This window comes from Prinia subflava, chromosome 10 (genome assembly GCF_021018805.1).
Source record: "Prinia subflava isolate CZ2003 ecotype Zambia chromosome 10, Cam_Psub_1.2, whole genome shotgun sequence".
In the NCBI taxonomy this organism is placed as follows: Eukaryota; Metazoa; Chordata; class Aves; order Passeriformes; family Cisticolidae; genus Prinia; species Prinia subflava.
The window spans coordinates 16,988,356-17,013,448 of NC_086256.1; the positions used below are offsets into that span (position 1 = coordinate 16,988,356).

Here is a 25,093-nt window from a genome sequence, read left to right on the forward strand (position 1 = left end):
CAAAGTACTGACAGCAACTGAATTTGTCTAGATTTTCACTGCAGAACAGACAGTGCCTGGATTGGGCTGAGGAGCAGCATAGGCTCCTATCCAGGGGTCCAGTAAAGGAAGCTGCAAGTGTTCAAAACAGAAAACACAAATGCCCATAGATCTTCTCCATGAGTAGAGTGAAACCAAAGCTTTAGAACACAGGCCAAGACAGGAGTGTTGCAATAATTCACGCAGTTTGAAAGTGAAAAGACATTGTATATTGTAATCTATGAACCGAAAGCTAGAATTTACTTCTCTGAACATGAATTGCAGTCAAAACAAAGGCTGTATGCTCTACTTAGGCTTTTTTTTTCCCTCAGTAAATTTGAACTCAGTTTCTGTCTTCATAAACTGCACTACATAAAAATTTATCAACTACTTGGGGAAATTTATTTCAAATCTCCTCCCAGTAATTATTTAACAATTTTAAATAGTTCAGTGAAAATAGGAAAACCAAAACCAAAATACTAACAAATGGTTTGGAAGACAAAACCAGAGAATAATAAACATAAAGAGGTGACTGTGTATCTCTCACCAACGGTGTAGCTCTCACCAACAGTTTAGCTGTTCTGGAGCCTAAGGTAATCAAAGGGAAGAACGGGAAATTGTTGGGGTGGTGAGGAGGAGCAGCCACTGCATCATCTGTGGGATTCTCAGCTGCATCACAGTTTGCAGCAGAGACTTGGAGTCACCAAAGACAGGTAAGGCAAGGCAACACACCTGTCCTTATTGCATACTATGATGGTAAGGAGCAGGCTATTCCCCAAAGGGAATTTGTTGCCATTGTGTCTGGCACAGTGGGAAAACATTCTCAAGTACTTACAACTCGGTATAAACAGCAGACTTTAAAGAGTAAGCTCGTTACAAAGAACATTAGGACACAAAGATCTATTACTGGGTACAGTAACTGTTTTGATATTATTGATGTTCCAGCACTGACCTGCTGCACTCAATATATTTCACTCAGTTTGACAAGAAATAATTCTGCTAACATGATAGAAAAAGATCATTAAATGAATCAGCAGAGCTTTGTGCAAAGCCTTATTGTTCCTTCTTGTACTAGCTGTAGGAAGGCAGCTAAACTTTCAGTTCCTGCCTTCTTGCAGGGGACAAATGGTCTTCTAGATTGAACTGGATTGAAATTAGGAGTTAGGCTTAGTCTTGTTGCCTATAAATAGTACCAATTTTCTCCCAAAAATCCTCAGAAGGCACCACTGAAAACAACTTGCTAGAGAAGAGGGGTACAGATTGCAGGAAAGAGACAGACATCCTGTCAGAGGTGACCACAGAACAAGTGGAAAATCCCTCATTGTTTTCAATGGAATTTGGATCAGGTGCTGACAAACCTGCAGGGGGTCTTACCAAAGAACTGTTAGTTTCTCTGCTCCTGACCTCACGGATATTAGTGGTTTGTTTGTTATTAATACTTACAAAAAAACATTTCTTTGAGGTTTTGCATTCACTTTCTGCCTCTCAGCACTGAAATGTGTTCAGACATTCAACCAACATTTTGAATAAAACATTTGAAGATCATCAAATTGAACTTATTTTAATAAGTATTCATGTACTTGTGCCACTGTATTATTCTAAATACATGCTTTTAATAATGAGATTCAACTTGAAACAAACAAAGATTTTACAATTTTAACTTTCTTGTCTGTTACCACAGACCCCAGTACTGCCTAACTGGTTTTAAGATATTCTCTACAACCATTCCCTGAAGGGGCAGGGCTAACTTTACCTCCAAATACTGACTGAGCAAGCGCAGAACTTGGTCTACAGCACTGAAGATGTTCCGCCAGTCGAAGTCCACCATTCCCCTCTCCCGGCTCCTTGAGGATCCGTTGTGGAGGAAGTTGATGATGTGTTCTGTGGTGAAGCCTTCCGCACCCATCTGGCTGTTCAGGAACTCCCTCACTGAAGGGTGCTTCAGGGAGTCCTGAAGAAACATATCACACAGCTTTGCCATAATGATTTCTTTCCATGCCCTGTTTAGCTAGGAAGATTTCCATTTCCATAACTCTTTCAACACATGAACAAGGACAAAAGGGTATGCTAAGGAATCAGTTTTACAAATGGGTAATTGCATAACTGGATGTGTGAAGAATAGATGAAAAGAAATTTTTCCTTGACTATTTATTGCATTTGTTCCTTGTAAGTAAGACAATAAATGTAATAAATGTCTGACAGAATATAGAAAAATGAGGAAATCAAATGTTTTTTCTAGTATGAACAGCTTTATAAACTTCAGCTACAGATAGTAATTGCAGTTGATCAAAGTCAAATCTAAATGATGCAGAAATAAGCAATTTCCCAGAATAAATTTCTGTTTGGCCCAGAAAATATATGGTCTTACTGCTTTCTTTGCCTATACAGAATCCAAGGAAACCAAGTTGTCTGTTCTTGAAAGACATTTTGGGGAGGCAGGGAAGCAGCACTTGCTGCCTTTATTAAGAAGTCATTAGCCAGATTCTTGACTGCCTAGATCTGAGGTTTTGCCACAGGAATGCTGTAATGTGTCTATGCCTTGCCTTCAGACCAAGCCCAGCAGCCAACAGCCTGAAAGACCTCAGCTTCCTTGCTGCAAAGGCTGTGCTTCTGGCCAAACCTTTCAAATTAACTGCCTTCTCCAATTAAAAAAATAAAAGATGGTGAAAGGCTGCTCTTACTGAGGATCTTTGATAAGTTATAACATACACGGATCATATTCATTTGCAGGCTGTTTTGAAAGAAGTACCACAACTGAGGTCCTATTTCCTCCCATGCTTTGGTCAACAGCTGGAGGCGTTCAAGTTCCTCAAAAGTGGAGTTTGCCTGATGAAAGAATCAGCAGAAAAGAGTGTTAGAACTCTAAGGAGATAGACAGAATTTCTGATCCATCCCGAATTTGGTGACAGGGAACCCCTAACTTCGATAGTTGTAGTTTTTACCTTCAAAACTTAACCAACTTGTTCAAGTAGCAGAAATTCTAATAATGATCAGCAAAAGAATTTGTAAAATACAGCCAAAATCAAAGTCACTGAGGATAAAACTCTGTGGTATACGTAATGGAAAAAACAATTGCACATTAAACCTAGGTAACTTCAATTCCTTTAAATACTCAGACTTTTGGTAGAATTATTTAGAATTTTTCCCCTTGACTATTTCTCTCCATTAAGAAATAAAAAGAAAGATGATGATGTGAGTAGATGAATGAATGGAAGGCAGCTGGAAAAGACCGATACTCCAACAGCTACAATATTAAGACCAGAAATGCTGAGCTGCTGTCAATTTGATGTTTTTCTGTGTGAACTCTGAGCAGCAGTTCTGTGCCTTGTACAGGTCTCTAGAGATTTACTGGTTATGAGGTGGCCAAAACCCCATAGGCAACCTTCATTTAACTGCTCAGGTTCATTTCACACAACTTCAAGCATTTTGCTGAAGACTCCAGGCTCCATCCTATTTTAATGAAGTGAAAATTCTTTGTGATTTCAAAAGATAAAATAATAAACCATGATGTTGCTATTGGTTTGCAATATCTCAGTGTCAGTTCTCAATAGGCTTATCCAAGCCTCACAGTTGCCCCATTTAAATATTTACTGGCACAGAGCAGCTCATGTTCCTATCTCTGTAAAATAAATATTACTATGCTTACTAGTGTAAATGTGGGATCATACCAAAAAAGGCTGCTTGGGCGAGCTGGAAAAACCATGCAGCATGGACCAAGATGGGATAAATCAGTAAAGACCTGTCTCCTGTTTTTTAAACAGAGTACCTGTCCTTCCTCTGAGGACCATCAGAACAAATGGAGCTTTGAGAAGAAAATCTGATTAGGCTGAGGTAATTGGGTAACTGTTTTCCAAAAGATGTTTCTTAGGACGTAATTTTTTAGAAATATACACTTATGCATTTCAGAACTTCTTACATTTTTTATGATTTCCCGTACAGAAGGTGAATCAGGAGCAAAGAGAATTTTTCCCATCAGCAGGGGCTTCACAGCACTCCAGGCTATTTTGGTTAAAGGGTTTGATTCCAAGTTCTGGATCAATGCATTACAAAACGGTGCTAAAGACAGAAAGAAAGACAGTCTTTATGTAACCCTACTAAAATCCTATCACACATAACATCCTGCAGGGCTTTTTGCTGGCAGTACAGAAAATTTGAATCTGAACGAGTTAAAGCACATTCTACAATGACTGAATGGATAGAAAAGACTAATAAGTAGATATTGGAGTTGTAAAATACGCTATGGAAATTGGAAAAGCAAACATAAATAACCACTGAATGTTGCCATTATTTACATGGTATTTCAAATGGGAGGAAACAAGAGGGCTCAGAACTCACTGCGCAGTTTGAGCTTTATTTGCTTTACTCCTAATGACTTAGCTCCTTTGTATTGTAGTTGACACTGATACAAAGCTGATCCTGTGGGCTTAGATGCTGAACTCCAGAACAGTTCAGAACTGGATCCTACAATAATTTAAAATTAAACATTTTAATGTAAATATTTCTATCTTACCCCTGCACTATGAAGTAATTAATTAACTTGGATAGCATTCGATGAATGGCTGAAGAGATGGAGTACTGGGCCTTTTACAGGTCTTTGGAAGTCTTAGTCACAAGCAGAGCCAAGTGTCAACATAAACAGTGAAAGAGGAGTCTCTCTAAGCAAACTGCTCATCTGTACTTTGTAACCATGCAATCATTGCTATCATAGCAGAAGGGACACAGAACTAGCAGCTATAACATGAGTGGTAGTACAGAAAATACTGCTGGTGAGCTCAGTGTAGAGAAAAACTAAATAGCAAACAGAAGGGAACATAATAAAAAGAATAACAAATGGTAAAAAATTGGTTCTTCTTTGCATTCTATCCTATTACAATAGGAGGAAATAAAAGCAACAGTAATTGATAAATTGAAATATTTTCTATGTAAAATGTAATCATGCTGTAGAACATTACTGCTACAAAACAGATGTACTTGTACACCAAGATAACAGCCACCATGTATCAAATTGACTACTATTTGAAATTTGAGAGATTTTTAAATTCCTATGCCCTAGGCCATCAAATAAGTTAAGAGAAAAAAATAAAGTTTAGAAAAATATTTTGGAGAAAGTGACTTCAGAATGCCGCATTGTCTTTTCCTGAACTTTCTTCAGGGGCATCTTGTTCTTCCTGATATCGTTAGCATACAATTGAAGATAAAACAGAGGGACTGTCTTAATTATGATCATGCCTATGTTTATGCCTCTGTATCAAAAGCAAATGCATCTTTCTGTCAATTCCTGGGCTTCTCTGCTTCCAGCTACGAAGTAAGTATGAAGTATATTCATTTCACCTAACTCTAATTTCCTCAGTCAAGTGCTTTAAAATGTTATTTATAAAAGCAACATTCTATGCTAGTACTTGAACATAAGGTGCACCTGTCGAGAGTCTCTTAATGGTTTGGTGGAAAAACTTACTGGTTGTATTATCATAAAGATAATCAGATTTCTTCCTTGTTGAGTCAATCCCCAGGAAAGCTTTGTAGTTGTTATCTTCATACCAGTTGAAGGAAAGCACTCTGGATCCGCCTCCTTCCGGGTAGCCACAGAAAAGATCCGACAGGGAACTCACCAAGTGGCCTAAGGATTCTGGCCTTCCATCTTGTACAAGTGGTTGCAGAACCCTCAAAAGGTCCTGAACGCTTGGCTTCCTGGCCAGCTGCAGTAAGACAAGACTTGGTTAATTGTAGCCCTCAAAGCAAGTAAGTATCTGGTGAGGTCACAGTTATGCCCAGCTGGTAAAGTGTGAATGCAGTCAGAACCTCATCCTTTCATCTCCTCTGCCCTGGTCACAGCCACCATTTTCAGTTCTTGTTTTTCATATCTTTCCTGAAGAAAAGAATACACTTCAGAACTGACATGATAATGTCCACATTTATTTTGTAATAAGAGAAGAATTATTTTTTAAGCTCTTCTCCAACAAGTTTTTTTTCTTTCTGGTAAAGCAGGTAACTGGAACATGAAAACAAGGACTATGAGCTATGCAGAAAAGTGATGTAATCTGTTATTAGACCACTTACCTTTTGCACTGCTTGGGAGACATTAGACAGTACCCTTCCCCAGGCCTTCAGGTCAGCACCTGCTGAGTTTCTGTCCAGCACAGTGGGAAGCTGTGAATACATAAAAAACAGAGATGAGCTTCTACATGACAGCAGTTATAACAATGAGAAGAAAATCCAAATGGCATCTCTGTAGCTCAAATTCTTTGGGTTTTTTGGAACATCTTATAAATCTGTCTTATGGGGCCACAAATCCAGTATCCATGTGCAGACAGTCTGTGTAAATGTTCTTTCTAACACAAAGCTGAAACAAACATAGGCCACTTAAAATATGTCTTGGGATTTGTTCTGCTCATCTAAGTCCACCATGACAAAAGGTGCAAAAATGCAGGAATTGGAACATTTGAGAAGCTGTTTCTCAGATAGGCTATTTTTCCAGTGAGATATACAGACTCTTAGTAACTTCCACATTTAGCTAAGATTTGATACAGAAGCCTCCATTTTCCATAGAGGTAAATAATTTATAGAACTTTATACTTCAGAGATTTCCTGATTTTGGACAGTCTGGTCCTCACTGTCTGTCAAACCTGAGAGAAACCATTACTTTCCCCGGCTCCTGCAGACTGACCAAACTGCCTTTTCAATAGAAGTTAATGTTTTATTTATCAATGACTTAAGAGAAACAGGTGAAGAAACAGGTGACGCCATGGTGTGCTGTCCACTTTGTTTGCATCACTACATCCTTCTTTGTCAGCTGTCTAAAGAATCACATATGCACTTGGAGCTGGCACTCTTGAGGCTTTCTCAGGCATTTCTTCTGCTATTACAACAGAATATAAAGTTGGACTTGTAGATAGCTAGACTGTGATATCTATGAGACAAACCCCTAAAAAACCTTCCCCAAAAATGCATATACACCCTGCTGATTGCCTGCTGTTCTATTCAGTCAGTAGGTGGTCAAGAAAGCAGAAAGCTGCTCTGTGTAGGCATCTGGCAGGGAGTCACAAAATAAGAGTTTTTATGGAAAGCTCATGTTAGCATGTTCTGATCTGTCACTTGATGTTCTGGCAGGAAGAATACATGCAGGGTTTCAAAATGCACTTTTCCTTGTCCCCTAAGGGGAAGCAGTCTGTGGAAAGATTATACAGGGTTCTTGGAGCACCTGCCTAAACCTGGTCTTTTTGAAACTCTGAGGAACAGGAATTGTAAACCTGTAAAAAAGCTGGGCAGTACATTGTGAATAATCACATGAAGTCCCCAAATACTGAAAATCTATCTTAGAAATACTGTAGTATTAATTCAGGGTTAATAAAATCACACTGGTACAATGACTGACTATCAATGCTACAATAACCAAACTGTGTGTTGCTGGTGTGTCATTTACAGCTCCTGGCATCCTCTGTTCCCAGTTCTGGGAAACTCAGAGCTGAATAAAATCCATGTTAAATTAATCATAGTGCTACACGGCTGAGGCATTCAATACTTCCTATGCAACTATTCATAAATCCTGCCTGCTCCTATAAAGCAAACTGACAATGGGATGGTTTCATGACATTACATTACAAGGTGAAAAACAGCAAATTAATTTCAGTGTTGAAAAATGCAAAGCATGATCACAGGGAACAACAAACTTTGATTTAAAAACTGCATTAGAATCTCTTAGTTCTTCTGTACTGTGAATTTAATCTGTTTCATCACAAAACATATTCAGAACTATCTGGTGTCCTGCTAATGGTAGGTTAACAACCACACATCCATAACCTTACATTTGCAGGGGTAAATAAACTAAGATCACTTGGAAAGTTGGTGATGTATTATGAAAAAGTTCTTGAAGGGCAATGAAATGTAAGCAAAAAAAAAAAAAACACCCCAAAAACCACATAAGGCAGGATTAATTGTGTTAATACTTACCAGCCGAAACAGCTTAAAGAAATCAACATTTGCATACAAGGCATCTTCTACTCTTTGCAGCCTGTCCTGGGACAGGGCACACATGGCCTTGTGTACAGAAGGGAGACCTCTTCGGCTGCTGAAGATGATAAAGCGGTCCAGGAGCATCTCACTGCAAGCAATGTCCTTCAGAGTCAAGTTAGGGACACCATAGGCAAACTGCAACCAAAAGCAATGTTTCACTTACTATTATGAAACTTGCATACTGCTGAGGAACAATTAAAAATCGATCAAAAGTGGACAGCTTGATATCAGCCCCTGCTAATACTTTAATGAATGGCAGAGAGATGAGGTCAGCTGAAGCATCAACCCGTGAATCACCTTCAGCTGATATTGTGGTAGATCACCTTCATACACATTTTTCATCTTCTCATTAGTGAGTTTTCCTTTAATGGCAAAATTTCCTGTGAGTCATCTTCCCTTCCTCACTGCCATCTAAGCACACTTGAAGCCATGCCACCCATCCTTGTGGCTAAGGAGGGATAGTTGCAGCTTGCTTGAAATTATTTTCCCAGGACTAAATGATGGTACTACATCACTCTACCTTTTGTGTTCAGGTTAGTTATATTTTTGCTGTTACTTGCTCTAAAAAAATTTTTAAAAGGCCAATATCTCTGATTCTCAAGCTTGATTTACTTCAGCATTCTATTTCAGCTATGACTATCACACTACAATGCTTCCCACAGCCATTATTCACTGTCACTCTGCACAGGCACATAGCCAGGATTTACAGAGCCATTCTACATTAAATCACACCCATTTACTGATTACCACTTCTAACATAAACATGGAACATAAAAAGCCCAAATTTTTATCTTTAGTGTTTGGCTAATGGGTATGAATTAGTTTATGGGTAAACCATTGTAAATACAGAATATCAGTAGACTTACATGAGATTCACATTGTTGTTATAAAAATGCTCTTCACAGTCTATTAATAAATTCTACTTACTTTATAACACACAGAATACATGGTAATACAATAAAAAGTAGCCCTGGAAACTGCTTATAAGCTAATGTTCCCACCCTCTGTCCATCTCCTTTCATGGTGCAAATTAAAGGAAAACAGCTCAGAACACTGTGATGACTGTAAATGCCTACTGTGTTTGAGATGAACACAGACTTTCAGATAAGCAAGAACTATGCACTGACATAATATCGTTAGATTAAATGAATTTAATAAGCTGTACAAGAAGGAAGTTGTCAAAATCTACCCAGAAAATAATTTTCTTTAGGCAAAATAATCTGCTGAGCATTCCAGTCTGTAAGACATATGGATTGAAAAAACACACCATACCTATACCAGCTTAGACATAGGTGCATATTTATTTATTATCTAAGCAAAGTAGGAAATTCATCATTATCCAAATTTTATATGTGCAAATCTCCTATAAATAGCAACTAAGATTTGTTTGGTAGTGCCAAAAGTATAGAGAATATTTAAAAACACAGAGGAATGAGAAAAAAAAACCCTAGTTGCTTTGAAGAGTGGATTCAAAGTAGACTGAGGAGTAATTAATTAAGTGCTTCATCTGTCAGAAGCTATAACCAAAGTGCAAGTATGGCTCTGGAAAGTCAGCATCCAGAATACAAAAGGCAGAGGCAGGGAGGTCTAGAATAACATTGTATTTTGTCTGCCATGACTGCCCTGAGTTTCAGTTTATGGAGCTGCAGCTGACAAAAAAAGGAAGGCCACTGAATTACATACAGATTGTATCTTGGAATTATGATGCAAAAAAGGGATGTGAATTGCTGGAAGTATCTGAGAGGCATCACCATCACTACAGCTGAATTGATATAAAGGCATTGTTAGCACAAGTTAGACAGTGTGGAGAGAGGCAGAAGGCAAAAGAAGGAATTCAACTGACAGATTCCGTTTGTCTTGCAAAAAACCTCCAAAACCACACACCCCCGCCCTCCCTCAAACTGGAACATCTGAACTGGAATTTAAGTTAGTTTATGTCAGTGGAATAATTTGCATATTGGCTTGGTCACTTATGTCCTGGGTAAGTGTGTGGTAAGAACAGCATTTTTTAACCATACACGCCTCATTTGGTCCTCATCAGACAGCGTCAGCTGCAATGAAACTGAGCTGCACAGGGAGGCAGCCTGGGAACCTTGATTTGACTTGTGAAATGAGGAAACAGTGACATTAACATCACTGAGAAGGATAAACACAGAAAAAAAAAGAACTATTTACAAACTGTAACTGCATTTCAATAATGTTCACGAACAGATGGGATTAGAAAAACATCAAACCTCCACCCTTCCAATTTTTCCGGCAGGCTGTGCTGCTGCCAATCTTTCCTGAACTTCTTATTGTGTTTTAACATCAGCTTCTTATCTTTATCTTAGAATGACTCAAAAAAGCAGGCCCTCAGAGGGAAACTTCAATACTTCTTTTTTTTTAATCAATGTGTCACTGTTTAGCCAAAGCTGGCAAGATGAAGTCCAAATTATTTTTTCAGCTAGTTGGCTGTTTGATCAGGTTTAGCTTTCAGCTCTGTGTGTCATTTCCTGACTCCCAGGCGGCTCAGACCTAGATCTCCAGCCAGCTGTTGGCAACAGTCAGGCCTTTGTAAACAAATTGCTTTCAGGTTGATCAGCTCTGTGCCATCAGCAGCAGGGGGAAGGGGTGTACAGAAATATGCAGGCTAACAGAGGGCAGAGCAGCATGAAGAACTGAACTATCACGGCTGAGGATTAAGTCAACCATAGATCTAGGGTCTAGTCATGGCTCTGAAACTTCCACCTCAACCATAAGTCCAGCCCAAGCAACTTGCTTATCAAGAAGGGCTATTGGAAAGAAGCAAACTATCTCCCACACAAAATGCACTGCTCAATTCCTACCGAAAATAATTCTCTTATTGTGACTTTAAATTATCAGATTGTTTCTGCTGCATCATTTTCACCTGAAAGAAGTATTCACAGCACTTTCTCTCCTCATAGCTATAAATCAGCTCTGGTGAGATGATCTTGTATGCCTGTAATTACTGCTAACAAGGAAACTGTATAGAGGGCAGCAAAAGTGGTATTTAACACCAGATCTCCTTCAGCTTCCTCTAACCAATGCTCAATTTCTTTAATTTCCAGCATAAAGAGAACTACATCTCTTTCTACATCAGCATAGAAAATACAGCAGAAAGACACCACATTCCAGCTGGTTTCAATCATTATTTTGGTGACGGTGTGGAAAACTTCAGTCCTGCATACACTGGCAAGCAGAATTTTTAGCAGTAGATGAATGAATGCCACTGGGGAGCTAATAGAGTCTAACCCAGCAGCACTCAGTTCTCCTGACACAGCAGACCTCTGGTGTAGAAGAGGTTAGGCATGAATAGGGAAAGAGAAACCCAGCAGGATATCTGTATATATTCTCCTTGTCACAAGCAGCAAGAAAGCAAATTTTCAACATCTCAGCTGGCATGGAACTGTGAAAATACGTAGGATGTATCAATAGACACTGGCCTTGGTATGATCTTGTGGTATTGTTTCATGATAAAGGGAGGAGAGGGGAGGGCTTCCCCAGGTTCTAATCAATACAGCAGATAAGTAATTTGGCTACTGGTCACACCAGCTGGAACCTGTGATGCACAAAGGGAACTGCATGAAAGGTGATGAATGCCCTCCCTCTTTCTGCCCACACAGTTTCAGTACTTGCATTTTATGAGGCAGTGAAACAGAGGAATTGTGTCTTTCAGCCTCAGTTATTCACTTGCTTCCACCCACACTAATGCAGTGTAGAAATTGTTGCAGAATTCCAACTCAGCAACATTCATTCATTAATATAGCATTCCTCACTGAGCTCCCAGCCATGCAGAAGCACATACAGCCTGTACATGCAGAAGCAGAGACAGCCTGGACTTGGTCAAACATAGCTCCCTGCTTAGCTCCTCCAGGAGGAATTTGACCTGCACTTTTCACTCTGAATTTCCTGAGCAGAGCTATTATTCAGTCAGAATCTAAGAAAGTGGCTCTGCTTTTCCACTTCTTCCTACTCATGTGAGACAATACCAAAAAGCCACCATGCTGACATTAGGGCAGAGAATTTAAATTATAAACTAAGAACCTCAATTGTTCTTCTCTCATCAGGACTATTATCTTAAAAGAATGCACAGCTTCACTATGCTTTTAAGTCAAGTCTTCAGTCATGGGGATGGATGCAGTACTTGCCAGTACTGCTTCTTGATGCTCATTATTTGGGTGCCACAACAGGATTTTATTTTATTTCATAATTTATTAGCATTTAATGCATAATCAAAATGTTTTTTAAAAGAAACACCAAACATCTCTTCCTCTAGATTCACAAAAAACAAAGGGAGAAATGGTACAAATGACCCATAAGGCATCAGTTGTTCTGGGCCCAAGGCCTTCACTGAGGCTACTTTGCACAAACAGCTCAGGAGAGTCTTTCCTCCCAGATAAGGACTTGGGAACTGTTAAACTCTACCCACCTGTTCAGGGCGCACTTGAGCATTAATAAGCTGGTAAACAACAAAATCTGTGAGGCCAACATTTTCTAGCAAGAAGGAAGTGAGGGTCTCCCCATCTTTCAAAATGTCTAGAATTCGTATTCCTCTTCCTGGATGAAAAAGGAATGCACAGATCAGTGAGATACCAAACAAAGGAAGTTAAAGAACAACCCATATCCTGGCTTCAACCTGCAAAAGGAATGTGCTTTGGCTCTTATACTTAGTTGTGATTAACTGGGGCTAAATTTATTTTTGCAATTCAAAATCTTTTTAATCCTTTGTTGGGAAATGATAATCAGAAAATGCTGAGTGTTCTGGCTCTGCATATTTAATCTCTCAAAGATGTTCCAGACTAGGGCTACAGCAATGGACACACTGAAAGCAGCCGTGACTGCACTTGAAAGTGTCTGATTTTTTCTGATGTAATGCTTTATTTTAAATGTTCAGATTCAAGTATGCTACTGTTCTTAATGTCCTTTTTTCTGAGCCTTGTATAAATAACTTTAGTCAACCCTTTACATTTACACTAATTTATGACTTGCTGTCAATCAATTTTAGTTAACCTTATTCTCTAGCATTGTGAAAGTGACCCTTGAAAATCTTCCATGAGAAAAACCCCTCAATTTCTTTGGAGAAGCAAAAAATGTAGCTTATGCTTCATACTAAACTAGATTAACAGTTACTCTTCAGGCAAACCAGTGAGACCACCCACAGTTAAATTAAACACATGTAAGAGGCCACCAAATTTCCCTGATATTGTCTGTAACAATACTCAAAATACTGCTGCTCCTAAAGACAAACAGTTCCAATATTTTAAAACTTGTGTCTGTTACAAATCTTATCAGTGAGAACTCTGCCTCAACATCACACAAGAGGAAAGTTTGGAAACTCAACTTGGAGTTGAGTTATTCAATGAATATAAACTAACTTAACTTAGCTCATGTTTATCAAATATTTATTGCAACTTTATTAAAGGTACCTCACACAGCATCCACAGACTTTGTAAAGAATCTTGAATAGCTCTAATTCTTCTAGTCCTTAGAGCAGGCAATTGAAACTGACAGTAGCAGTGTGTATCCTATAACATAGGCAATGTAAGTATAGACATTTCTAATAAACATGCACTCCGTCCTGTGAGCTGAGTCTTATCAGAGTTTGCCAACTAACTTCCACAGTTCCATCTGCACTAAGCGTATTCTGGCCTGGGGCTACAGGGCCTGAGAACTTCTTCAATTGTTTCTCCACATATTTATTCAAGCAGTAAACACTGAAAACAATAGCAGAGGCCTGTCCCTCATATTCTTAGTGATGCCTTTCCTGGAATGCAGGCAGTGTGGAGGAAAAAGCACACCACAAGAACACATCAAAAGTGTAAGTGCAAAGGGAGACTGGGAGAAGGAAGGGGACTCAAGAGGTAGGTTTTAGGAATCTGTAGAAGGGGCAATTGCAACTCTGACATGTGCAAATTTTTCCTGGCTCAACTTTGCAGCTATTCTACTAAGATTGTTACTTAAAAGCTGTAAACACAGATAAATAGCCAATCTTGCAGTATTTTTTTCTGTATGAAAAAAGATGGTAATTCATATTTTATTAGTTAAGCTTCAAAACTGACTTTATTATGTTTTATATAATAGGAAATTCCAAACTTCCTTCTATTTGTTTTAAAATAAAATACATTTTAAACCCCAAAGATTCTGAAGGAGCATTAACATTATATGTCACAGGATTGGCAGGAATATACTCTGTATTTCATGATGAGATGCAAAGGCAACTTCCTAAACCATGGGGTGTGGTCCCTCAGGAACACACAGCAAACCCATGGCATGACATGCTTTTCCTTGCCTCTAAATAGTCAGGTTTGATTTCTATGGCTGGGTACAAACACCAGCTCAGATTATAATTGAGTTCTTGTTTACATTTTGGTACATTTGGTTGTCTCACTGTTATTTATAAGGAGATAATCCCGTTTTTACTTCTAGTTATAAACCTCTGATAGGATAGTGGGCCATATGTATCAGATGGATTATACACATGCTATTAAAACATATGGAGAGTGACTAATTTTAATAAGAATGCTATTCCTGTGACAAAGGACTTGAGAATGGGACAGATCCACTCACAACGCCAGACCATTTTTATACCTTTAGTTTTAGGAGTACTTTTTAAAATTCTTTATTTCAAGTCCAAAAAATTTACAACTATACCATTGCCTATTTTCCCCAAGACTGTGTTTTGAGTTTGGCAAGTTGCTTTAAATAAAAGTTAATGCAAAGAATTTGTGATTTGCAATTCTGTTTGTATGTGTTCAATGCTTTCTAAACACATTATGAAGAGTTTCCTTCTTCACTGTTTCAAACCTGTTTTAGCTAAGACTGTGACAAAGTACCTCTAACTAGTTCTCTGGGTCATGCTCCTGGCATATATTCAGACATGTTCCTAATTTTCCATTCTTCTGCATCTGCCAGTGAAACTTTCTCACTGCTTCTGCTTTTACTGTAATACTAATTAATGACATTTCTTCAGCCATGTTTTGCTTTGTGTGGTGAGATATCCATGCTTTTTGAGTTTTGTCTACTGTTATTTAAGGAAGATGGTTGTAGAACAGAGCTGACTGCCTCTCTCCTGTCTCTTAAATGACAGGTGTTTGTCACTGAACAGATTTTAACTTATCCAAACAATAAGCAGAGTAACAGCTGCATGTGAAATATATTATAATGTTGCCAGCCTCCAAAGTAACTACTATCCAGTTCTCAGAAGGAAAAATTAAATCGTCTAAAGGATACAGACACAACAATTACCTGCAATTCTTTCAGGATTAGTTCTCATTGTTTCCATAAACTGAGTCATAATGATCAGTTCTTCCCAGACTCTTCCAAGGTCACGGATTTCAGGGGCTTCCAGTAAAAGCTCCTGAGCATCTTTATATACCCTTGCAAGGCTGAAAGGAGAAACAACGAAGAAATAATAATTTAAGAGTGATGACTCTTGAGAACCTTTCAAATAAAAAAACCTCCAAAAATCAAGCAAATGAAAAAAACCTAAAAAAAAAAAAAAAAAGTAAATTTGACTCTCTCTGTACTAGGGATGAAGAAAAAAAAGTTGTTTTGTCCTCAGTTTCAGGTATTCTGGGATTCAGTTAGATTTGAAAGTCCACAGAAGTCTGAAGAGGGTAGTGGTGTTGCAGAAGGTTGGCCACGCATACATTTTTTCATTACCATGCTGGTATTTCTGAGGACACAGGACCTCTCCCAGACAACTTGTATCTCACAGTTACAGTGCAAACCTGCCCTGGTTCTAGCCCAGGCCCAGCCACAGCAGTTGAATGGGGCACTCTGGGCACACACTCAGCCTAGCAAGTGACATGGAATCATTCACAAACAGAAACATCCTTCCCCTGTCCCACACCAGTCCCCTCCAATTTGTTAGATCTCTTCAGAACATTGCTTCTGAAGGAATGGAGCACGAAAACACAAGTAACAAATAGTCACAGGCTATTCAACTACTGGTTCTGGGTTAGAACATGGAGATCAAGCAAGGATGCAACCAGATCCTGTTTTTATGAACAAGCATAAAAATTCTTACTATCAGGTAAACCCATTACACTTCTTTAACAGTATTATGTTTTTCCATGCATGCAATAGTATAGCTCAGTCCACATGACTCATTTTAGCTTACAGGAAACAACAAACAGGAAGGACCAAATTCTTTCAGAAAACACAATGAGTTTACTTCTGCTGCAGTGCACTGAATTTACTGGGACTGACAAAGTGGCAGTTTGCTCTGTAACAAGCAACCCAGAAAAGCTAGAACATGCAGAAAACAGAACCCTCTAGCTTCACTGTGTGTTTGACTGTTCTCCACCAAAAATGTTCAGCTATTTTAAATCCTGGTCACTAGGAACAAAAGGTCAAATGGTACGTTAAGTCCAATGTACAGATTTGCACATGACAGGGGCTTCAATGGCCTTCACATTATTACAAAGCTCATAAATTTTAATCACTGGATGCTCCAAAGTTGACTTTGCAACAGGGAGATTTGGAGCATTTTTTATATTTAGGCTAACAGGGTTTTTTTTCACTCCAAGGGTCCTTGTCTGCTATACTTTATTTCATGACTCAGCTGTAAGAAACAATCCAATAAAACACTCCCACAGCCCTTTCTCAGTAATAGCCTGGAAATCTCCTATCCTCCTATTTTGCAAACAAACTTAGTATCTGAAGGTTATGTGCTGATTAAAGTCTCACAAGTATATAGCCAAAACTGGTGTTACATAAGCAGCAGTGCAGGTTTTTATTGGCTGCTACTTCACCAGATATCTCACTCAGAAGGGACAACTCTGGTGATGAGAAAAGAAGTCTTAGGGATTCCACTCTCTTTTACCAAAAAGGTTTGTCCCAAGACATTCAGTAAGCAGGTTCTTAGGGATTTTATTGCGTGAACATGTGTTCCCTAGAGACTTGCACTGAAGTCACTCTCTAAAAGGCCCAAACCATCACGAGCTCTGTTTCAACTTTGCTGACCATTGATAGCATGAAACCAAAGTGCTAAAACTGAAAATTTTTGACTTGCACTGTTTGCACACTGGTGTATTATCTTCCCTTTTCATTCACACCACAAAACAATTCCTTAAAATATTCCCTGGTGTGCAAAGTGAGGACATTCCAGCCCTTCTCCCTGCATCATTCATGCCGGTGGGTGCCCAGAGCAAGCTATGAGCAGCTCCTTAGCAGGCCCATATTGCTGCAACCCAGTCTCACATACACAGATCTGCTTACATGGAATTTTTGTAGTTGGACACTACACCTGGACCCTCTCCGTGGGTTGGGCTGCGAAAACAGGGATTGTTCATGTTACAGAAGATGCCATGTAACCATGGCAGTGTTCCTGCTGATGGCATCGCCTTGTTTGGGAAGTGACCTAGAGTATTGAAACACAAAATATAAATTGTTAGATGTCTTTTCTGATGCAGCCTTTGTGAATATATATATATATATATCACAATGAGTTGGCTCTATACAGAAGGAATGTGATGGGAATCACATAGGTTTATCTTTTACTGAGAAAAAAAGAAGTAACCAATATAAGCAATACAGCTATTTTTAACAGAAATTAATTCTGAGTAATGTGAAGGTCTTTTTAAATAGGTAGTGAGGCAGTATTTTCTCAGTATCAGAATTATGGAAATCCAAAACAAATAGCATCTTGAGACCCCAAGTAAGTCTGACCAGAAGGCATCTCACAGGAAAACTAGACATTTTTTTAATGTCCTCACTGGTAAGTCTTACACTACATGGCTACAAATAACTAAGTTACTCCAATTGAAGTCTGCTCTTTCCCCATGGGACAGTAACAGCCTGCAAGCAGGTCCCAATATTTCTGTCTGAGAACACCTGGCCATTGCATACAAGACAGACCATGATGACATCCTAAACATTCTTACATTCATGTTGGCGGTACAGTGGATTGGCTTTCCTCAGCCAGACAAGTGCAAGAAACAGCGACAGAGGCCATACAAGCTCCACTAGAAAACGAAGCTGGAAAAAAAGGAAAAAAGGAAATGAAAAATAAATTTTACAGATAGACCATTGCAGAGTCACTGGGTGGCTAAAGAGATAAGACCTCTTCTCAGAGCAGAAAAGCCCAGTGTAGCATGTGCCCATGGCCATCCTCTGCCTGTTTCACCATTTGAAAGGACACACAAAAGAAGATTTCACCACAATGCCATGAAGCATCAACATTAACTCATTGCTCAGTGGCTTCTCCACCTCTTCTAAAGAAATATCGAAGCATCCTGACTGAGTAAAAAGAGGCAGCAGGTAGTGCATGACTCTGCAACAAGGATTAGATATAGGAGACAAAAGGATTTTTTTAATCCACACTTTGACACTGCTGGGCTCATTGGCAGGCTGTCAGTACACTGTGCTTACCCAAAGGTAAAAGACTTCAGCGTAAGCTTTACATACTTTGACCTTTACTTTTGCTGCTTTTTGTCATCATTCATTTCAAAGTTATTAATTTCCTAATACCTGTACAAATGTATGCATTAAGATCAAACACCTTATTCAACAACACAGAAGACTCCACCAAAGGCCAGTTTATTGCCCAGACCTTTCAGTACATTTAGAACAGTCACCAGCTCCGGTGTCATGTCAGAAAATCAAGGGCACTGCTTTACCACACAGCAACATCCTGCCTGGTTTTCAGTCTGTTTCCTCCACTCCTGTGTTTCAGTTTGTTTTACTGCCTCTGTGTGTTTTGGCAGAGGTTTGAAACTACAACCCTTTGATTCTCTAACACAGGCCTTGGACTCTGAGGAACAGCAATGGGATTTTTGTGTCCAGACACATGGCACTTTTTTTGCTCATCCCTGTAACAGCCAAGACAAAACATCTTCAGAACCAGGGTTGTAGCACATGCACAGGAAAGCCCTCCTTGTTTCTTTACCTTTGCTCCCTCCTCCCCAGCCAGGCACAAATATGTAATAATAATGTACATAGTGTCAGAGCCAAAGACAAGATGGGTTACATCTCAATGGTGTTTTGGGCAAAAGGCACAATTAAGAACAGGGGTTTTTTTTGGAGCTGCCCTGTTTTTCTACTATAATTTTGTCTAACAGCTTTAGTTAGGCACAACATATTCTTACAGCAAAAGGGTAGAAAGATTTATGTCAGGCAACAATTTGCTGTTTCATGTTTTTCCTCTTAAGGGTTTCCTTTCTAAAACAGAACAATAACAAAAACCCACCCACCACCACCTAAGAAGTTATGCATGCCTGATCTTCTTAAAAGCAGAGAAAATCTTAGAGCAGCAATGGGCAATCACACAATTATTAGAGAGGGAAACCTGACAGCTGTTGTGCACAGCTCAGAATACAGTGTTACAGATCTTTCCCAGCAGGGTCCAAAGGTCTGACCAACATCCATTGGCATCCATTTGGTAAAACATTTGGGACAAGCACTAAACACTCATAAACTCAGAGGGGGAAGAACTGCTGAAACTCCTTGATCCACCTTTGCTGCAGAGTTACTCTGTGTTAATACCCAGATGTTGATTCTTTCCTCATCCTCAGGAAATACAAAATCCTCAGACTTGAATTTGGTAGTTCCTTACTGAGTTACTGCTTTGGAAAACATTGAAGTCTGAAGCCCAGAGGAAGCTTTATTTCAACCTGGTACACAATGTGTTGTGTGGTAAGGATAGACCAGTGCTGTCAGACCTCTAATTCTTTCCTGTGGACCTTATCCAGAGGACAAAAAGGTGTCTCAAAATTCACCAGAAATATCAGAAAGCAGCCCATAAGCCTGCAGAATCACATGATAAATAGCCAACAATCCCAGCAACATGCTCAGCGAAATGTAAAATCCAGACAGAGTTGTAATGGAGCAAGCACAGTGATAAGACCATATAAATGTGAGAAGATTAAATTGGCTGTGGATCAACTGTTGACTCAGACTGCAATGAAGTCTTGCTGTAAGACAAAATATAAGATCTAAGAGGATTTGAAAGTACTTAAAATACTTCTGGCTTTTGCTTTACTTATGTCATTCAGCCATACTAAAAAAGACACCATCTGTGTGAACTGTAAGATTCCAAGTAGAATCACATCTAAGAGCAGCTGAGTGGGAAGAGCAAATCTAAAATTAGGAATCAAACCTTCCTGACCTGAATGGTGCTCATGACCTTTTCTAACAACTGATCTTTTTATATGAATATATATAAATATTACTACCCACAACTCTTCTGGTACACAATTATTTGTCAAAGAAAATCCCAAAACAGCTACTCTATGTTTGGTCTGTAAGAGCAGCTTTACAAACTACATCAGACAAGATACCAGACAAAAGGCCCCTACAAAGATCACATGTGATTCTTCAAGGGACTTGAGTTTTATATGCTGATAAATGTATCAGCCACTTAATCCAGTGGAGTGCATGGTTCAAACCTGAAATCCAAAGACTAATATTTTACCTTTTGTCTTTTCCGAAGGATCCAGTTCTTCCAGAGTAGAAGTCTGACTTGCCTAAGGAAGTTCATTCTTCTGCATCAATACTTCTGGTTAACCTGTGGCAAAAGATACATTGCCATGTCTCAGCTGAGAGCAGAAACAGACTTTTCTGTTCTTATTTTAAGGTTATGTTATCACAGAGATCGGTTCCTTTCATTGTCTGCACCATTTTATTTTGCACTTGATACACTATCATGCACGAAAAATCGTGAATTTCCTCTGTTTGGAGGCTACATCCTGTGACACATTTATCAGCACCAAAAAGCAGTAGAGAGGAAAAACATTTCTTTCGAGTAAAAAAATCCAAGAACATTCAATCTGGCTATTAACTTGGACTTGCATGTACTGAAGGCAGTTAATGTTGCATCATTTACCACAATCAATCTGTGGTTTTAAACTATTTTTTTCCCAAGAAAAGATGGATTTACTACTAGACATTAGTTTATATAAAACAGTTTAGCTATTATGATACAATTAGGTTTACCATTTGGACATGATAAATGTATATTGATTAACAGAGTCTGAAATGGATTTTATGAAAGCAAATCCATTCTGTTGCCATTTCCTTAAAAAAATACAGGATCTCCTATTTTTATGTTTTTAAATTCAGCAACTCCCATTACATTTTAATAGATATACCACAGAATTTAAACCACTGTATGCTCTGTTTTTCAGGTTCGTGACTCATTATAACACCAGGAATTTCTACCTTCCAAAGGTAAAAGGAAAATTGACAAAAGGAAAGTTTGATAAATCCAAATATCAGATAAATGGGCCTGTTAAAAACCAAAAAACAAAACAAAACAAAACAAAAAAATTAAATTTGTTACGTGCATCAACTTCCCAGTTTATTGCTGCTTTATAGCATTTAAATGATTGAAGAGTAGTTTGTTTATGAATGATTAGTACCTGAGAGAGTGCTGAAAAGGCAATGGAAGTCAGATATTGGAAAGATATCTGATTATAAGAATGGTGAAGTAGTAGAACTGATTTTATGGATACACTGGGGGGCCTCCACTGCAGATTATTCAAACCTCTACCTTACACAGGTAAAACCACTCATGGATTAGATAATTTTTTTAAGTCTTACTTTTCACTATTCTCCTAGGATTTTGTTTCTGGAAATTATATTAATTGAAGGAGATTTTGTCTGACTTTAAGAGACAAGGTTTGGAAAACAAGTCAGGATATTTTGGTCTAATGTGTCAACAAAGCAGTAGTGAAAAACCTCAGATAAGAGATTTGATTATTTCAAAAAATCATCTCAGGTCCACATTTTATGAACTTCAAAGGAATTTCAACCTCAAGGGAAGAGGTGGCCAGCACTTGGGAAGGGTTGGCATCAGCTGTGACTAACTGTGGTAGAAAGGGACCCTAAAGAATGTGCAATCTCTTCTGATATACCAGGCATGAAAGTGATTGAAGCAGAATATTTAGGGCCAAACAGTAAGAATTGGCTGTGCTGCTTACTGGGGATCAAACAAAACAACAGTTTTGCATAAAGAACATCCATGCAAAACCAAACTTGGAGCATTTTCCATATTTTGAAGATCAACAGTTTCATGCTATTTTCAATGTCCCTCCATCAACTCTACTTAAGTTACAGAGCAAGAAGTAAGACTAGCTATAAAAAGCTACTGCTGTTGTGAAGAATAAATGGACTAACATCTGATGGTTTGAGGAAACTCACTCTGGGGAGCCTCCCAGAGTGTGACAGCCTCCCACTTTGAGCTGCCAACAGCAGGCAGGCAGACAGCTTTCTGACACTTCTGTGTAGCCCAGGCCTCTCAAATGTGTTGCTACTCTGAAAAATGAACCCTACTGCTGAACAAATGAGGAAGAGAGAGTTTTGCACTGCAGCTCCTCTTGCCTTCCTCCAAACCCCAGATGGATGCTGCAATCTTTCTGCAACAGCTGTGAAAGGAAATTCAAGCTTTCATATCAAGGCCATAAAATCTGTAGTCTGCCAATGGCCTCTTCTTTTCCTCCTGATGGTTCTTTACTGAGACAAAACCAGGACAGCCACCCATCATTAAGAGTTTCTGTCTCAATTCTGTCTACAATACCATAGAGAGTCCTAGCTAATGTTTCTAAGCATCTTGCTACATATGACATACCTGCATCACTCCTGAACTAGTAGTAGCTGTACCACCAGTAGCTAGAAAATTTGTCATGCAAGGTCATAAAGGAGATGCTGACTGCATATAGAATGGCTGCTAGCATTTGCTTTGAAAAATCTATTTTTCTGAGACTAAAAATATAAGTAGTAAAGAAACCAAACCAAATAAACCTTGGTGGGGAAAAAAAGGCAGTAAGTCAGGTTATGGATATTGTGTTTGCTATGTAATCTTCAAGATTTTTTTACATTGAACCTTGCTATTTGTATATATATATTTAAATATATATATATTTGTTGGCAGTGACAGGGAGCCACTGCTTATAAGACAAGCCATTCAATGACAGACAAACTAATTAATACGCATAAAAGGACAAAAAAAAAAAGCTCAAATGCTCTCCAAGAAAGTGACTACTAGATTGCTTACCAAGGTTAACACTGATGCTCCATGAGTCAGAACTTAAAAGGAGTTAAAATAACTATTACAGTTATGGCATTAGTGCATGAAGTTCAATCACCATACAAAACTTTAAGAAAGTTTCTACATTGCTCATTACACACACTTTGGGATCACCTCTAATTTCAGGATGAACAACTTGTTTTCCCCAGATTGGTCTGTTTATAAAACCTTCACTAAAGGGAAAGAACCTTGCTTTCCTAAATGGAACAGCTTCAGGGATGTGAGTTAACCTTATACTGCTTGGAAATCTAAGTCAAACAGGTGAAGATGAGACACAACTGTTGGAAAAGAAGAACTTAAATAATGCAGTCACAGGCCACTGGTCAGATAAACCTCAGATTCCATAGCAGCACAGAATAAATAAAGAATAATTAATTTTCAGTCCTGAAATATCCTTTCCTATTTGGGCATTACTCAGACAAACTAACAGTGTGGTTAAGATTCAAGATTTACTACCTTAAGTAGAGCAAAATACTGTAATAAAAAAGGATAGTAGAACCATGATAAAGAACAGTACCTAGTAATAATGTGTGGAGAAGTCCACTTGGACTGAGGAGATACATGAACTTCTGGAGTGATTAGCCATCATGGAGATCTATCTTCACTCTACAGGCAGAACCCTGCTTATAAAATCAGTGGTGGCTTGGGATTGCTGCAATCAGAAGGAGAACAGGCGCTGAAAGAAATTCTATTTCCAAAAAAGCAGTTCATTTACATAGATAACAGCACTCTCCTAAAATCAGAAAAAGACCATTACACTTATGAACTGAGTGAACACTGAATTCCCTGTAGATTTTCATCTGTAAAGGGCATCTGAAACAGCAATGCAGCAAAACCTCCCAGCAGTGCTCATGCTGGGCGATGGCTCTGTATAAGCACTATCACAGCTTCCCTGTGATTGTTCTTCCAAGTAGAAGCTGAACAACAATCCAGCCTTCATTATTAAAAAAAAAAAAAAAGTAAAAAGCATGTGGCAGTGCTTGCCTTTTTCTTTCCCATCACAGGGCTTTGGGAACACCTTTGAAAATCCTCCACAAAACTGTTTCACTGAATTTAGCACTCCAGATTTCCCCCAGAGCCCACTGCAGCTGCGACAGCAGAGCTCTGCACTCTGCTTCTTTCCCAGCACCATCGCAGGGCCTTCAAGCCCCTGCACACAGGTACCACCCAAACCACCCACTTTAACCTGGGCTCTGGCACAAAGGATAACAAAGCACAGGATCGGGCTATCCCTATGTGCTGAAAGGTGAGCCAGCAGGGAAGAACACCAACCTTGGCTGAATAGGGCACTTTCACTGGAAGTCAGGGAAAAATAAAGAGTTTATGACCTTTGGAAGACGGGGCAGCCAACTCAGGAAGAGTGCAAGGACATTGTTCGGTCATGTAGTGAGAAAATTAGAATGGCAAAAGCTCAGCTAGAACTCAAACTGACAACCGCTGTGAAAAATAATAAAAAGTGTTTTTATAAATCCATTATCAACAAAAAGAGGCCCAAAGGAAATCTCCATCCTTTATTGCATGCGGAGGGAAACATTGTAACCAAGGATGAGGAAAAGGCTTTGGTATTTAATGCCTTCCTTGCCTCCGTCTTAAACATAAAGATTGGTTATCCTCCATGCAACCAGTCCCCTGAGCTGGTAGATGGGATGGGGAGCAGAAAACCTCCCCTGCAATCTATTAGGAGGTGGTTAGTGACCTGCTGTGCCACTTAGACACTCACAAGTCGATGAAGCAGGATGGGATACACTCAGGAGTACTGAGGGAACCGGCAAAGGAGCTCGCCAAGCCTCTCTCCATCATTTATCATCCACCCTGGTAAACCAGGGAGGTCCCAGATGGCTGGAGATTGGCCAGTGTGACAACTATTTGCCAAATGGTTGTAACAATCCCAGGCAGTGCTACAGACTGGGGGAAGAGTGTCTGGAAAGCTGCACAGTGGAAAAGGACCTGGGGTGCTGGTTGACAGCAGCTGAACATGAGCCAGCTGTGCCCAGGGGCCATCCTGGCCTGGGTCAGGAATGGTGTGGCCAGCAGGAC

The 25,093-nt window shown here is 39.2% G+C and overlaps 1 protein-coding gene across 1 annotated transcript in view; it reads right to left on the bottom strand.

The window, feature by feature from the left end:
* The window catches only part of ABCA4 (ATP binding cassette subfamily A member 4), a 67,851-nt gene extending 43,030 nt beyond the window's left edge, over positions 1 to 24,821 (bottom strand). Inside the window, exons 1-12 of the mRNA XM_063407533.1 lie at positions 23,574 to 24,821; positions 20,444 to 20,536; positions 17,916 to 18,009; positions 17,251 to 17,392; positions 15,274 to 15,413; positions 12,458 to 12,585; positions 7,966 to 8,163; positions 6,076 to 6,165; positions 5,474 to 5,714; positions 3,935 to 4,074; positions 2,728 to 2,844; positions 1,772 to 1,969 (exon numbers count right to left, since the gene is read on the bottom strand). Coding sequence (XP_063263603.1) covers positions 1,772 to 1,969; positions 2,728 to 2,844; positions 3,935 to 4,074; positions 5,474 to 5,714; positions 6,076 to 6,165; positions 7,966 to 8,163; positions 12,458 to 12,585; positions 15,274 to 15,413; positions 17,251 to 17,392; positions 17,916 to 18,009; positions 20,444 to 20,509 — 1,554 coding nt within the window. The 5' untranslated portion in view covers positions 20,510 to 20,536; positions 23,574 to 24,821. The remainder of the gene's footprint in view (positions 1 to 1,771; positions 1,970 to 2,727; positions 2,845 to 3,934; positions 4,075 to 5,473; positions 5,715 to 6,075; positions 6,166 to 7,965; positions 8,164 to 12,457; positions 12,586 to 15,273; positions 15,414 to 17,250; positions 17,393 to 17,915; positions 18,010 to 20,443; positions 20,537 to 23,573) is intronic.
* Positions 24,822 to 25,093: the final 272 nt, after the last annotated feature.